This window comes from Bos indicus x Bos taurus, chromosome 29 (genome assembly GCF_003369695.1).
Source record: "Bos indicus x Bos taurus breed Angus x Brahman F1 hybrid chromosome 29, Bos_hybrid_MaternalHap_v2.0, whole genome shotgun sequence".
In the NCBI taxonomy this organism is placed as follows: Eukaryota; Metazoa; Chordata; class Mammalia; order Artiodactyla; family Bovidae; genus Bos; species Bos indicus x Bos taurus.
Genome location: NC_040104.1, coordinates 23,260,948 through 23,273,929, shown reverse-complemented (window position 1 = coordinate 23,273,929; position 12,982 = coordinate 23,260,948). Strand labels below are relative to the sequence as shown.

Here is a 12,982-nt window from a genome sequence, read left to right as displayed (position 1 = left end):
CTACAAGTTGAGAGTTGTGTTTTATTCAGTGGACATACTGAGGACCTCAAACCTGGAAGGCAGCATCTCAAGTACCCCTGAGAGAACTGCTCCATGGAGGTGATGGGGTATTTAGGATATATAAGAATTTCACAACAAGGGACAGGCAATAGTACGAAAACTGTTAATAAAAGAAAACTAGATGGCTTCCTTGGTGGCTCAGATGGTAAAGAGTCTGTCCACAATGCTGGAGACCTGGGTTGGATCCCTGGGTTAGGGAGATCCCCTGGAGGAGGGTCTGACAATTCACTCCAGTATTCTTGCCTGGAGAATCCCTGTGGACAGAGGAGCCTGGAAGGCGACAGTCCATGGGGTTGCCAAGAGTCAAAACGACTGAGTGATTAATGATGTTAAGCAGATGTCTGCAAGTTGAGGAATTTAGTTCTTTTCTATGTGTGGGAAGATGGTAGCGTCTGGGCTCACTGAAATATTCCTATAATGTGCAACTCAGCCATCTGGGGCCAGTATCCTGTGTTTTCACATAGTCAGTTCCTTCAGGGTTCACCATAGGGAGTGGCTGCCATCTCATGGCTGCAAGATGGCAGATATTCTTTCCTTTCTGAGTTCTCTCAGGGCTCACCAGGTCACCCGTGGTGGTGACTGCAATTGCTGATAACTGTGTCATCCTTTGTTTACTGATACAGCAGACAATACTCTACTTCTCAGTAGCAAGTTACTTAAAGGCTCTAAATTCCAGCTACCTTATCTAGCAAATGGGGTAATAGAACCTACCTCTCACTGTTGCTCCGCTCAAGAAGTAGGTCCCTTATGTGTCCTTGTGTGTGTGTGCTACATGTGCTAAGTCACTTCAGTCGTGTCCGACTCTTTGCAACCCTATGGACTGTTGCCCGCCAGGATCCTCTGTCCATGGGATTCTCCAGCCAAGAATACTGGATTGGGCTGCCAAGCCCTCCTTCAGGGGAATCTTCCCAACCCAGGGATCAAATCCATGTCTCTTATGTCTACTGCATTGGCCGGAGGATTCTTTACCACTAGCACCACCTGTTTATCCTTAATGCAGTGTATAGTTTTTCAAGAACAAATTTCACTGAATTCTATGTAGAATATGAAACCTCATGTTTCCTTTAGAAAGGAAGAAAACTGGTAGGGACTGGGGGGAGGTTTCCAGCACTATGCAAAATATTTTCCATACATTATGTACACTAACATTAGTAGCAGACTTGTGAAACTAGAATTACCTCTATTTTACAGGTAACTAAACTGGGTTCAATGAAGGGAAATAATAGACTCAAATACACTTGATTGGTAAAAGAGCAGAGCTGCAAACCCATGCCTGCCATGCTTCAGGTTATGCTGTCACCAGGGCACTGTGCTACAGTAGACCAAATGTTTGCATTATAGCTCTGATTAGAAATTCATAGTTACAAAGTAGGTGGGCTCCAGGTAAGAATCAGTTCTTTCATCCTCAGGAAAATTGACACCATACACCAATATCATTCAACGCAAAGTAAGTATATAGGATACATGGCTGTTAGCACAAGGACCACAGAGGATGAGACGGTTGGATGGCATCATTGATTCAGTGGACATAAGTCTGAGCAAACTCCAGGAGATAGTGAAGGACAGGGAAACCTGGTGTGCTGCAGTCCATGGGGTCACAGAGTGGGACACGATTTAACAACTGAACAACAACAAAGCACAAGTTCATATCTAAAAGTATCTTTAAAAAAGGGTAAAAACACAGTGAGTGAGGTTGGAATTTGGAGCAGGTAAAGGTTTATTGCAAGGCCATGCATGACTTCACCTTCTAATACAGGGGGTGCACGTTCAATCTCTGGTCAGGAAGCCAAGATCCCACATGACACGCAGCCAAAACAACAAAAAGGAAAACAGAAATAATATTCTAGTGAATTCAAGAAAGATTTTTAAAATAGTCCACATTAAAATAAAAAAGAAGTTTCTGGGAGGGTAGAAAAGCTAAGAAGATAGGAACCAAATGGGCAGGTGAGGGTTGGAGCTTGCATCTGCCCTGGGGAAGCTGGCCTTCCCTACAGGGGAGAAGGAGAGAAAGACATCACATGCTCAGCTTGGTGTCCCAGGCCCAGAAGTCAGGGCCATAACCCCCTCTTGAGGAAGAATGAGGAAGGAAATTCCTCCCATCCTTCATCCTCCTGGGGCATGGAAAAAGACAGGTGTCCAGTCAGACCAGAAAAGATCAGCCCATTCACAGGAATTATTTGCATGAAGCCATAGTTGCTTTCATGAGTAAGCATATACAATAAATCATGTACCACATATGTGCATGATCCCTTGCTAAATATAGTGCTTCCAAAGTTCCACAAATATAAATCAAATATCTTTAATACAAAACATTTTTAAGCCAAATGAGTATCTAAATAAAGGGTAAAAGCACAGATTCTCATGCATTATTTCCCCCTCATATCTTCTGTTTTCCTGTATTAATACTGTGCCATGATCTGGGATCTGAGGATATTCAGATATAATTGTTTTATAAAGAAACAACATATTCATAAACAATTATCATAACTGTGCAAGAGCAATTCAGAGATACTTTAGTTCTGTCTGGGGGCTGTTATTCAAGGAGCCTGCTCCCACAGCATAAATAACTTCAGGAAGAGAAAGGGTAGACCCTGCTCTGAAGAGATTCACCAGCACTTCCTACTTAGAATGACATTCCTAACTCAGAGTGTGTACAAGACCCTCTGCTATTCTTTGTGTGGATAAGTAGGGGAAAGCAATATGCAACTGTCTTACAGTCTGGTGAAGTAGGTAAGTATACCAGCACTGGCCAGATGAGAGCTTAGGAAACCTTTAATCATTCAGTTTGCCAGCTACATGCTTAAGGCCCATGTTGTTGTTGTTTAGTTGCTGAGTTGTTTCTGACTCTTTGCGACACCATGGACAGTAGCCCACCAGGCTCCTCTGTCCATGGGATTTCTCAGGCAAGAATACTGAAATGGGTTGCCATTTCCTTCTCCAGGGACTCTCCTGACCCAGGGATCAAACCTGTGTCTCCTGCCTTACAGGTGGATTCTTTACCATGAGCCACCTGGGAAGCCCTGCTGAAGGCCCATGCTGCTGCTGCTGCTGCTGCTAAGTCGCTTCAGTCGTGTCTGACTCCATGCGACCCCATAGACAGCAGCCAGCCAAGCTCCCCCGTCCCTGGGATTCTCCAGGCAAGAACACTGGAGTGGGTTGCCATTTCCTTCTCCAATGCATGAAAGTGAAAAGTGAAATTGAAGTTGCTCAGTCGTGTCCGACTCTTCGCAACCCCATGGACTGCAGGCTACCAGGCTCCTCTGCCCATGGGACTTTCCAGGCAAGAGTACTGGAGTGGGGTGCCATTGCCTTCTCCGCTGAAGGCCCATAAGCCAGAGCAAAGTCATACAGTTTACAAGGCTGTAGGTAGGACACAGGAAAACCACAGGATAGTGCAGAAACTCGTACCACCTGTGACAAGGTGACAAGGAGAGCAAGCTCTGGGGGGAGGGCAAGTGAGAACACCTGGGGCTGGTCATTTACTGCTAGGGTGTTTCCCTGAAGCCTGAATGTGATAATGCCCAATAGGCAGATGAAATAGAGATGCTGAAATTGCTTTGGCAAAGTATTATGGAATATATCAGGTGGCTCACAGAGATGAGAATGTTAGAGTAGTTTTGTTATGTGTTTGGAGAATGCAATGGCAACCCACTCCAGTACTCTTGCCTGGAAAATCCCATGGACAGAGGGGCCTGGTGGGCTGCAGTCCATGGGGTCACTAGGAGTTGGACACATCTGAGCGACTTCAGTTTCACTTTTCACTTTCATGCATTGGAGAAGGAAATGGTAACCCACTCCAGTGTTCTTGCCTGGAGAATCCCAGGGATGGGGGAGCCTGGTGGGCTGCCGTCTATGGGGTCGCACATAGTCGGACACAACTGAAGCGACTTAGTGGCTTAGCAGCAGAGCCTAGCATCTGACTTTGCTCCATAGGAGGACTCATAGAACATTCCCTTCAGAAAGGCAAGAAGAAATTCATTGGTGTAAAAGGACTTGGTGATTTCTGTCCTCCACAGGTCAGACTTTTTAAACAGGAGATCCTGCTATGGAACTAGTCTCCCCAGTATCAGTGGGGTTATGAGATTTCTCAGTGTCAGTAGCACAAGACTATCAAAGGCCTGCTCAGAAGAAACAGAAGTTCCTGAGAATGTACATTCATTTGAAGGCAACTCTGAATGAATGATTGATTAGTGTGAAAGCATAAATACTGCAGCTCCCTGAGTGTTGCTGAACACAATTCCAAGATGTAAAATAAATCAGAAGATCATGGTGGTGAGCACTGGCAAAAACTTTAAGTAGAATCTGTGATGCTTACAAAACACCATCCTAAATGAGGCTAATTTCAGACTGTGCGTTGTACCTTATACATTATACTTAGACTTGAGTCACCTGAGCTGGGAAAAGACCCTTCTCATCCAAAGTTAAAGGAGGCTGAAGGACAGTCTATAACCCAGAGAAACCAGCAAGGAAGAAGGCAATGGCTGTGGGGAAAGTGCACCGTTCACCTCTGTTTTGAAATGCTGTTTGTTCTCTGCAAGTGTGTCTAAAAGCATAGGTCTAGAAATCAGATGTGGCCTTTTTAAAATAATCTTCTCAATCTCCTGGAATCCTTTTCTCTCTCTGCTATCTAGTTATTAAACATCTACTGTATGCCAGTTACTCTCCTCAGCAGCGGCATAACCAGACAGACACCACAGGCACTGCCCTCAGTGAACTTATATTCTGTGTGAGAATCAGCCGTGCATAAATAGGCAGCTGCATTATGTGCAGTAAATGTTCTAACAGGTCAAGTGAAGGGTGCTGTGGGTACACATAGAGGTACCTATCTGATCTTCATAGGAAAAGGAAGAAATGAGTATCTATGTGGCCAATCTCTGAAGAATCATTCTAAGTCACAATGCCTCTCATCAACTTCTCAAAACCCTATATTTCCATACTCCAAGTTTAAAGATGTTGAAACTGTGGTAAAATTAATGAGACCAAGTCTTAATGGGCTCCAGGGAGAAAAACAGGAAGAAAAGATAGATGTACAATGGCTTTGCACTGTCAACTCTCTGAGGGAAGTGAGTGAAGAGAATAAGCTATGTTTAAATAATCAGGATGGGGGAACACGTGTACACCCGTGGTGGATTCATGTTGATGTATGGCAAAATCAATACAATATTGTAAAGTAAAAAATAGTAATAATAATAATAAATAAATAATCAGGATGATTACTTTTTTAATTAAACAATTATTTATTTGTTTTTGGTTCCACTGCAGGCTTTCTCTAGTTGTGGCCAGTGGGGGCCTCTCTCTACCTACAGTGCTTGGGATTCTTACTGTGGAGGCTCCTCTTGTTGAAGAACGTGGATTATGGGGTTCTCAGGCTTCATTTGTGTGGGTCACAGGCTCTAGATCACAGGCTCATGTACATGAACTTAGCTGCCCCATGGCATGTGGAATCTTCCTGGACCAGGGCCTGAACCCATGTCCCCTGTGTTAGCAGGCAGATTCTTAACCACTGGAACACCAGGGAAGTCCAAGATGACTGCCTTTTATGAGTTATATATAGCCTTACTAGTACAGTTGTCTGGCAGAGAGTAAACATTTCATAAAGGTATTAATCTTCTGTTGGGAGTTCAAACTGGAATGAATCCACTGGTAAAGAAATATCAAATTCAAAACATCATGCTGTTTGATGCTACAATCTCCTGTGGAGAATCTATCCTGAGGAAATTGCCATAAATCTAGCCAAAAGTTTTTACACAATGGTGTTAGTCACAGTATTAGCTATACTAGTAAAACATTGGAGGATTTGAAACAGGACAAAAACATTATAAAGTATGATACAAAATTTCTACATACAGTCATATGATGAAATAATTTGCAGCAAAACTATAAAGAATAATAATAAGGAAAATTCGTGTTACATTAACAAGTGGAAAAATTTTGTAACATAAAATATAAAGTATAATTCTACTGAAAGAAAATGCTTCAGTAGAATTATGCTTTTCCTTATGGAGATGGGCCGCCGTCTATGGGGTCGCACAGAGTCGGACACGACAAAAGCGACTTAGCAGCATGGAGATCCTATATGTATTTTATTAGATTTATTCTTAGGCACTTTTTTGTTTTGATGCTAATGTAAATGATATTATGCTTTTAATTTTAATGGTTTGAATTTGAAATGGTTCATTACTGACATATATGAAATCAATTTACATTTGTATCTAACCTTGTATCTTGCAACCTTGATATAATTGCTATCTAGCTCCAAGAGATTTTACATCAGTACATTGGGATTTTCTACATAGACGATTTTGTCAGCTGTAAACAGAGAGTTTTATTTCTTCCTTACCAATCTATGTACCTTTTTTCCCTCTCTTATTGCACTAGCTAGGACTTCCAGCATGATGTTGAATAGAACTGGTGAGAAGAGACAACTTTGCTTTGTTCCAATCTTAAGTGTTTTCTCTGCATCTGATTTTCTGGGAGAATATAGAAAATCAGTATTATTTCTTTCTTAAACATTTGATAGAATTCACTAGTAAAACCCTTTGGGCCTGATAATTATTTTTGTTTCTTAGCAAGATTCTCTCCATCTGGTCCCATAAAAGCATCGTCACATGATCATCAAATATATCCATATAAAGCCAATATAATTTAAAGAGGAAATATGACCTTTTCCATAAACGATCCAGAAGCAATTTAATGTCTTGAAAAGATACATATATTCTTAATGTATGTGTGTGTGTCAGTCACTCAGTCGTGTCTGACTCTGTGACCCCCATGGACTGTAGCTCGCCAGGCTTCTCTGTCCAAGGGATTCTCCAGGCAAGAGTACTGGAGTGGGTTGTCATTTCCTTCTCCATCTTAATGTATAATATCATGAAAAAATAAACTTACTCCCTCACATCATACATGATAAAAAATATATAAATATTAAAGGGAAAACAATAAAGCTTTCAAAGGAAAACAGAATATATTTGTAATTTTATAATAAACAATGATTAAGCAGGGTACTGCACTAACAGTATGAGAAATGGAACTTTATTAAAATTAAAAGTTCTATTACCATAAACATCAGTAAGAATAGCCATTGAATGGCTAAATCACAGGCTGAGCAAAAATAACAGTAATCTATATGTCTGAACAAGAACCCATATCTAGAATATGCTTTCTTGAAGTTCAAATTAGTAAGGAAATGACTAACAAACTATTTTTATGTGGGCAAAAGACTTGAACAGGCACTTAACAAAGATGATATCTAAATTCTAAAGAATGTATTAAGAAGTGCTCAACACAATTACCTATTGGAGAAATGACAGAAGAAGGCTCAAGTAAAGTGGTTAAGATGAAAAGAATGAAAATAGCAAATGCTCAGAAGAAAGAGGAACATCCTTACCTGGAAACCACTGGGGGTGCAAATCAGTTTAAATATTTTGGAAGACAGCTTATTAGTACTTAAGAAGCATAAAGTATGCCCATCCTGTGACCCAGTAACCTGAACCAAGCTATAGAACCAAGATAAATTAGAGTAAATTTCAAAGAAACTACGTGCTCAAGGATGTTCATAGCAGTTGTATTAATAATGTGCAGAGACTGAAAATATGCTAAATGTCCATTAAGAGTATAACTGAAAAAGAAATTGCTCTATATCAATACAATGGAATACTAAACAGCAGTAACCAAGAATAAAAAATACCTACACGTACATTATAGATGAATTTCACACTATACTTTGTATTGTGAGAAAACCAGAATTTTTTTTAAAAAGTAAATGCAGTATTGACATTTATATGATGTTCAAGAACAAGTAAATGTAATGATAAAGGTAAGAATAGTAGATATTTCCAGAAAGAGAATGGATAGTAATATTCACTAGGAAGGGGCAGGCCAGAATATTCTTAAGTGATAAAAATCTCTATTCTATCTTGGTATAGGTAGGCTGGATGGCATCACTGACTCGATGGACGTGAGTCTGAGTGAACTCTGGGAGTTGGTGATGGACAGGGAGGTCTGGCGTGCTGCGATTCATGGGGTCGCAAAGAGTCGGACACGACTGAGTGACTGAGCTGAACTGAACTGAACTGATAGGTAGTGGTTACATAGCCTTATATATGTGAAAAAATTGAGCAGGTAAAATTTGTGCACTTTGCAGTATATAACTTACACTTTAAAAGGAGGTGGGTTATTTTCTTACTTAACAATATTGTACTAATTCTCCATCACCCCCACTGCACCATCAATGCATAAATATCCTGAATTCAGCTGTCAAAGGGCAAAACTAAAGGTGCGTTTATCCAAATTTTCACTTTTTTCTAATGGAAGAGAATTTTTATAAGAAAAGTTAAAATTCCAGAATATCTTGCAAACAGGTCACATACCTAGTAATGTGCTCAGAACAAAGCAAATATTCTTCTGCATCTTTATTTAAAGCTGGAACTCCATTTGCCCAATGCTATGAATATATTAATATGACCTGTCTTAAGACCACCATCTGTTTCCCTTTTGCCCTACTATTAATAGATCATAGCTATATGCAATGCCTCAAAATACAATGGCCTCTACCTTCTTAATAACTGGTTGTTTAGTTTGTTGCATGAGTGCACGCGTGCTCAGTCGTGTCTGACTCTTTGTGACCCCATCTACTGCAGCCAACCAGGCTCTTCTGCCTATCAGATTTTCCAGGCAAGAATACTGGAGTGGGTTGCCATTTCCTCCTCCAGGTTTGTTCGTTGTTACTGCTCTAATGACTCACTTCCACCCAAAGCTATTACTCATTTGCATCACTCAGACCCTTGAAGTGAGGCTCCAAGTTCTGTCATATTAGTCAGGAAATAATGAGTGAAGCTTATAGCCAACATTTTTAACTCTCTTAAATCTGTATATCCCTCCATTAGAAGGTCTAATAAGTTGATATGTTATAGAACTCTGTATACCACCTCAGCAGGCACTATGCTTGATTCTATATGGAACTTTATTTCCTATCCCAAAATATTAAAACATTTTTTTATTATTTTGTCAAGACAAAATCGCCACATTTTTCACTTCCAACATTCTTACAAAAATGATTTTCCAAAAATTAACCATTGAAAAGTTGCATGACATCACTGTAAATAAAATTGCTGCTGCTACTAAGTTGCTTCAGTTGTGTCCGACTCTGTGCGACCCCATAGACGGCAGCCCACCAGGCTCCCCCATCCCTGGGATTCTCAAGGCAAGAACACTGGAGTGGGTTGCCATTTCCTTCTCCAACATATGAAAGTGAAAAGTGAAAGGGAAGTCGCTCAGTCATGTCCAACTCCTAGCGACCGCATGGACTGCAGCCCACCAGGGCCCTCCGTCCATGGGATTTTCCAGGCAAGAGTACTGGAGTGGGCATTGTCTTCTCCAGTAAATAGAATTAGGTTTCTTTAAATGCAAAAATAAAAATCTTTGAAACACAAATCTGCCAGAGAAAAGATGGATCAACAAAGCACGACTAAAGGAAAGCAGAGCAAAGTACATTCAAACTGAAGGGCCTAGATTCCAATCCCAGCTCTAGCACTAGGTACATGAATGTCCATGGGCCACCTCAAAATATTTACGTGAGTCTCAGGTGTGTAATGTGTCATTTGAGGGGCTGGATTAAATCATTCTTTAGACCTGTTAAAGAGTAACCCTCTATGACTGTGGAAACTGTTTTCATAAAACAAAGACTGATTGAAATAGATAGGCTAGAATAAGGAGTAGAGAAATACAATGCTTATAGGAAAGTTAAAATTTTTCTCTAAATATAGAAGAGAAAGCACCAGCTGACATTTGTTTTCTTCACTGAAAAACAATTTTTTTTAACTGATAAGCAAAGCTTTGGAGTTCCTTTGTCATTTTCAAGAGAAGATTTTTATGCTCAAGGTTTTCTTCAGGGCAACTTTAACATCCTTATTCCTCAGGCTATAGATTAATGGGTTGAGCATGGGCACCACAGCAGTATAGAATACAGAGGATACTTTCCCCTGATCAAGGGGTAAAATAGAAGGTGGTTTGAGGTACATAAAAGCTCCTGACCCAAAGAAAAGAGAAACCACAATTATATGGGAGCTGCATGTACTAAAGGCTTTGGATCGGCCCTCAGTGGAGCTGATATGGAGAATGCTAGAAAGAATAAAACCATAAGAGATAAAAATGGTCACAATGGGCACCCCAATGCCAATGGTCACAACAATAAAGACTACCAGCAAATTTACATAAGAGCTGTTACAGGAGAGCTCAAGGAGGGGAATGATGTCACACATATAGTGATTGACAAGGTTGTCACCACAGAAGGTCATAAACATTATGTTTCCCATATGAGCCACAGCTCCAAACACTCCCATCCCATAGACCCCCAACAAAAGGAGTAAACACACCTGAGGAGACATGGTGACCGTGTAAACCAGTGGCTTACAGATGGCGACATAGCGGTCGTATGCCATCGCTGACAGGATGTAGGATTCAGAAAAGACAAAGAAACAGAAGAAAAAAAACTGAGTTATACACCCTGTATAGGAAATGATGTTCTTCTCTGAGACAAAACCCATCAGCATTTTAGGGGTGAGGGTAGTGGAGTAACTAAAATCTATGAAGGACAAGTTGAAGAGGAAAAAGTACATGGGAATATGAAGGTGAGAATTCAGTCCAATCAGAGTTATCAAACCCAGGTTCCCCACTACAGTGACCACATAGAAACTTAGAAACAGGAAGAAGAGGGGGATCTTGAGTTGTGCCTGGTCTGTTAAGCCTGTGAGGATGAACTCTATCACAGAGGAGGTGTTATCTGCAGCCATTCTCCTCTAGGAGAATCTGTGAGGGAAAAAGAAAGAGTCACTAAACAAAACAGAGGCAACATATTTTGAAAGTTACTGGAAGTTATGGAGGTGAGATGGAGAAGAAAAGAAAAGGAACACTTACTGAGCTCTGACTGGGAGCTTTCAAACTGTGGTGCTGAAGAAGACTCTTGAGAGTCCCTTGGACAGTAAGGAGATCAAGCCAGTCAATCCTAAAGAAAATCAACCTTGCACAGTCATTGGAAGGACTGATGTTGAAGCTGAAGCTCTAATAGTTTGGCCACCTGGTGCAAAGAGCCGACTCATTGGAAAAAGACCATGATGCTGGTAAAGATTGAAGGCAGGAAGAGAAAAGGATGACAGAAGATGAGATGGTTGGATGGCATCACTGATTCAATGGAAATGAGTTTGAGCAAACTCCGGGAGATAGTGAAGTACAGGAAGCCTGGCATGCTGCAGTTCATGGGGTCGCAAAGAGTTGGACATGACAATGACTCAAAAACAACATCTGTGAGATAGGCATGGTTCTACATGCTGTGTGGCATTATCAGTTCAGTTCAGTTGCTCCGTCATGTCCAACTCTTTGCAACCCCATGGACTGCAGCATGCCAGGCTTCCCTGTCCATCACCAACTCCCGGAGCTTGATCAAACTCATGTCCATCAAGTCAGTGATTCCATTCAACCATCTCATCCTCTGTCATGTGTGGCATTATGGTTATCCCCATATGACAGATGAAGACACTGGGCTTAAGTGATTTGCACAAGTCCCAGTATTCCTAAGTTGTGACAAAAGGTGAACTCAGGTGGTTTGGCTCAGAGTGTGAGCTTGAAACCTCTCTGCGAGAGGACAGACCAGGTCAGGCAGGCACTCACCCTCCTTCTGCTTGGAGTCACAGTGCTGTGTTCTGCTGGCTCTCATCCACCTCTTTCTTGGAGACTCAAATGCCCTGTGAAAAGAAGGTGAAAACTCTGGGCTCAGATGCTTCTGCTTCTCCACTTTAATGATCAAAACCTCTAGTTTATCTTGCTTCTCTTGCTGAGTAGAAGGACATGGTCTCTGACTGTGGCTTTGCCCCAAGCCTCCTGTCCAGCCTCCAAGGATGAAGCAGCATCCTTTCCTTATACCCATGGATAACAGCAGACTGAATACTTTTATTCTGGATCAGATATCTCTGTTGACTTCATTACAAGAGACTCCCTCGGGATCACAGCTCCAGAGACCACCTTCCCAGGGGAAGAATAAATGTTTACTTACATCTCTGGCAGTGCTTGACAAGGCTTTTAATGACCTTTTATTCAAGTTACATCCTTTTAAACACAATTAAGAGCAAAGCCAGGTGGCACTGGTGATCAAGAACCCACCTGCCAATGTTGGAAACATAAGAAATGCAGGTTCAATCCCTGGGTCGAGAAGATCCCCTGGAGGAGGAAATAGCAACCCACTCCAGTATTCTTGCCTGGAGAATTCCATGGACAGAGGAGCCTGGCAGGCTACAGTCCATGAGCTTGCACAGAGTCAGAAACAACTGAAGCGACCTAGCATGCAAGAACAAAGCAGTGTGGAAAACTAATTCTTGCTACCTGGTATTGAACACTTACCATGTACCAGACACTATCTGACCCAGAACCCTGCAACAGATACCAAGCATCTAAAGCAATGCTCAAATAATTTTAACTTGTTTATTCCTCACAACAACTTTATATATGAGACCTATTAATATCTACTTTAAACGTGAGGAGCTCACACTGCTAGAAGGTTCCAGAATCTTGAGTCAAAACCAAGCCTGTCCAATTCCAGATTTCTTATTATTAACCACTGGGATACACTACCTTCCTGTAAGTGACAACAAAACCTCTGAAGCAGCATTTTTACTTTCTAGGATCTCATAAGATTCTTTACAGATAAAAACAAGTACTTACATAATTTCAGTGGGGAATGTAAAAAGTGTTAGAGCCAAGAAGGGTAAAATTAGGTGTTTTGGACTTCAGAGAAGGATATTCTTATTTCAGTCACCTCTAAAATATAGGAAGAATTATTTGCCTGTCTCCACACTTAAACCTAAAGACACTTTCTCTGATTTCTCTCCACTACTTAATCATGCAGTTTAAGCTTGATTATTAAAAGCAAATA

The 12,982-nt window shown here is 41.1% G+C and overlaps 1 protein-coding gene across 1 annotated transcript; it reads right to left on the bottom strand.

Moving 5' to 3' along the window:
• Positions 1–9,914: 9,914 nt before the first annotated feature.
• On the bottom strand, positions 9,915–10,850 carry LOC113886456 (olfactory receptor 8B12-like). Its single transcript, XM_027532664.1, has one exon. The coding sequence runs from the start codon at positions 10,848–10,850 to the stop codon at positions 9,915–9,917; it is 936 nt and encodes a 311-aa protein (XP_027388465.1).
• Positions 10,851–12,982: the final 2,132 nt, after the last annotated feature.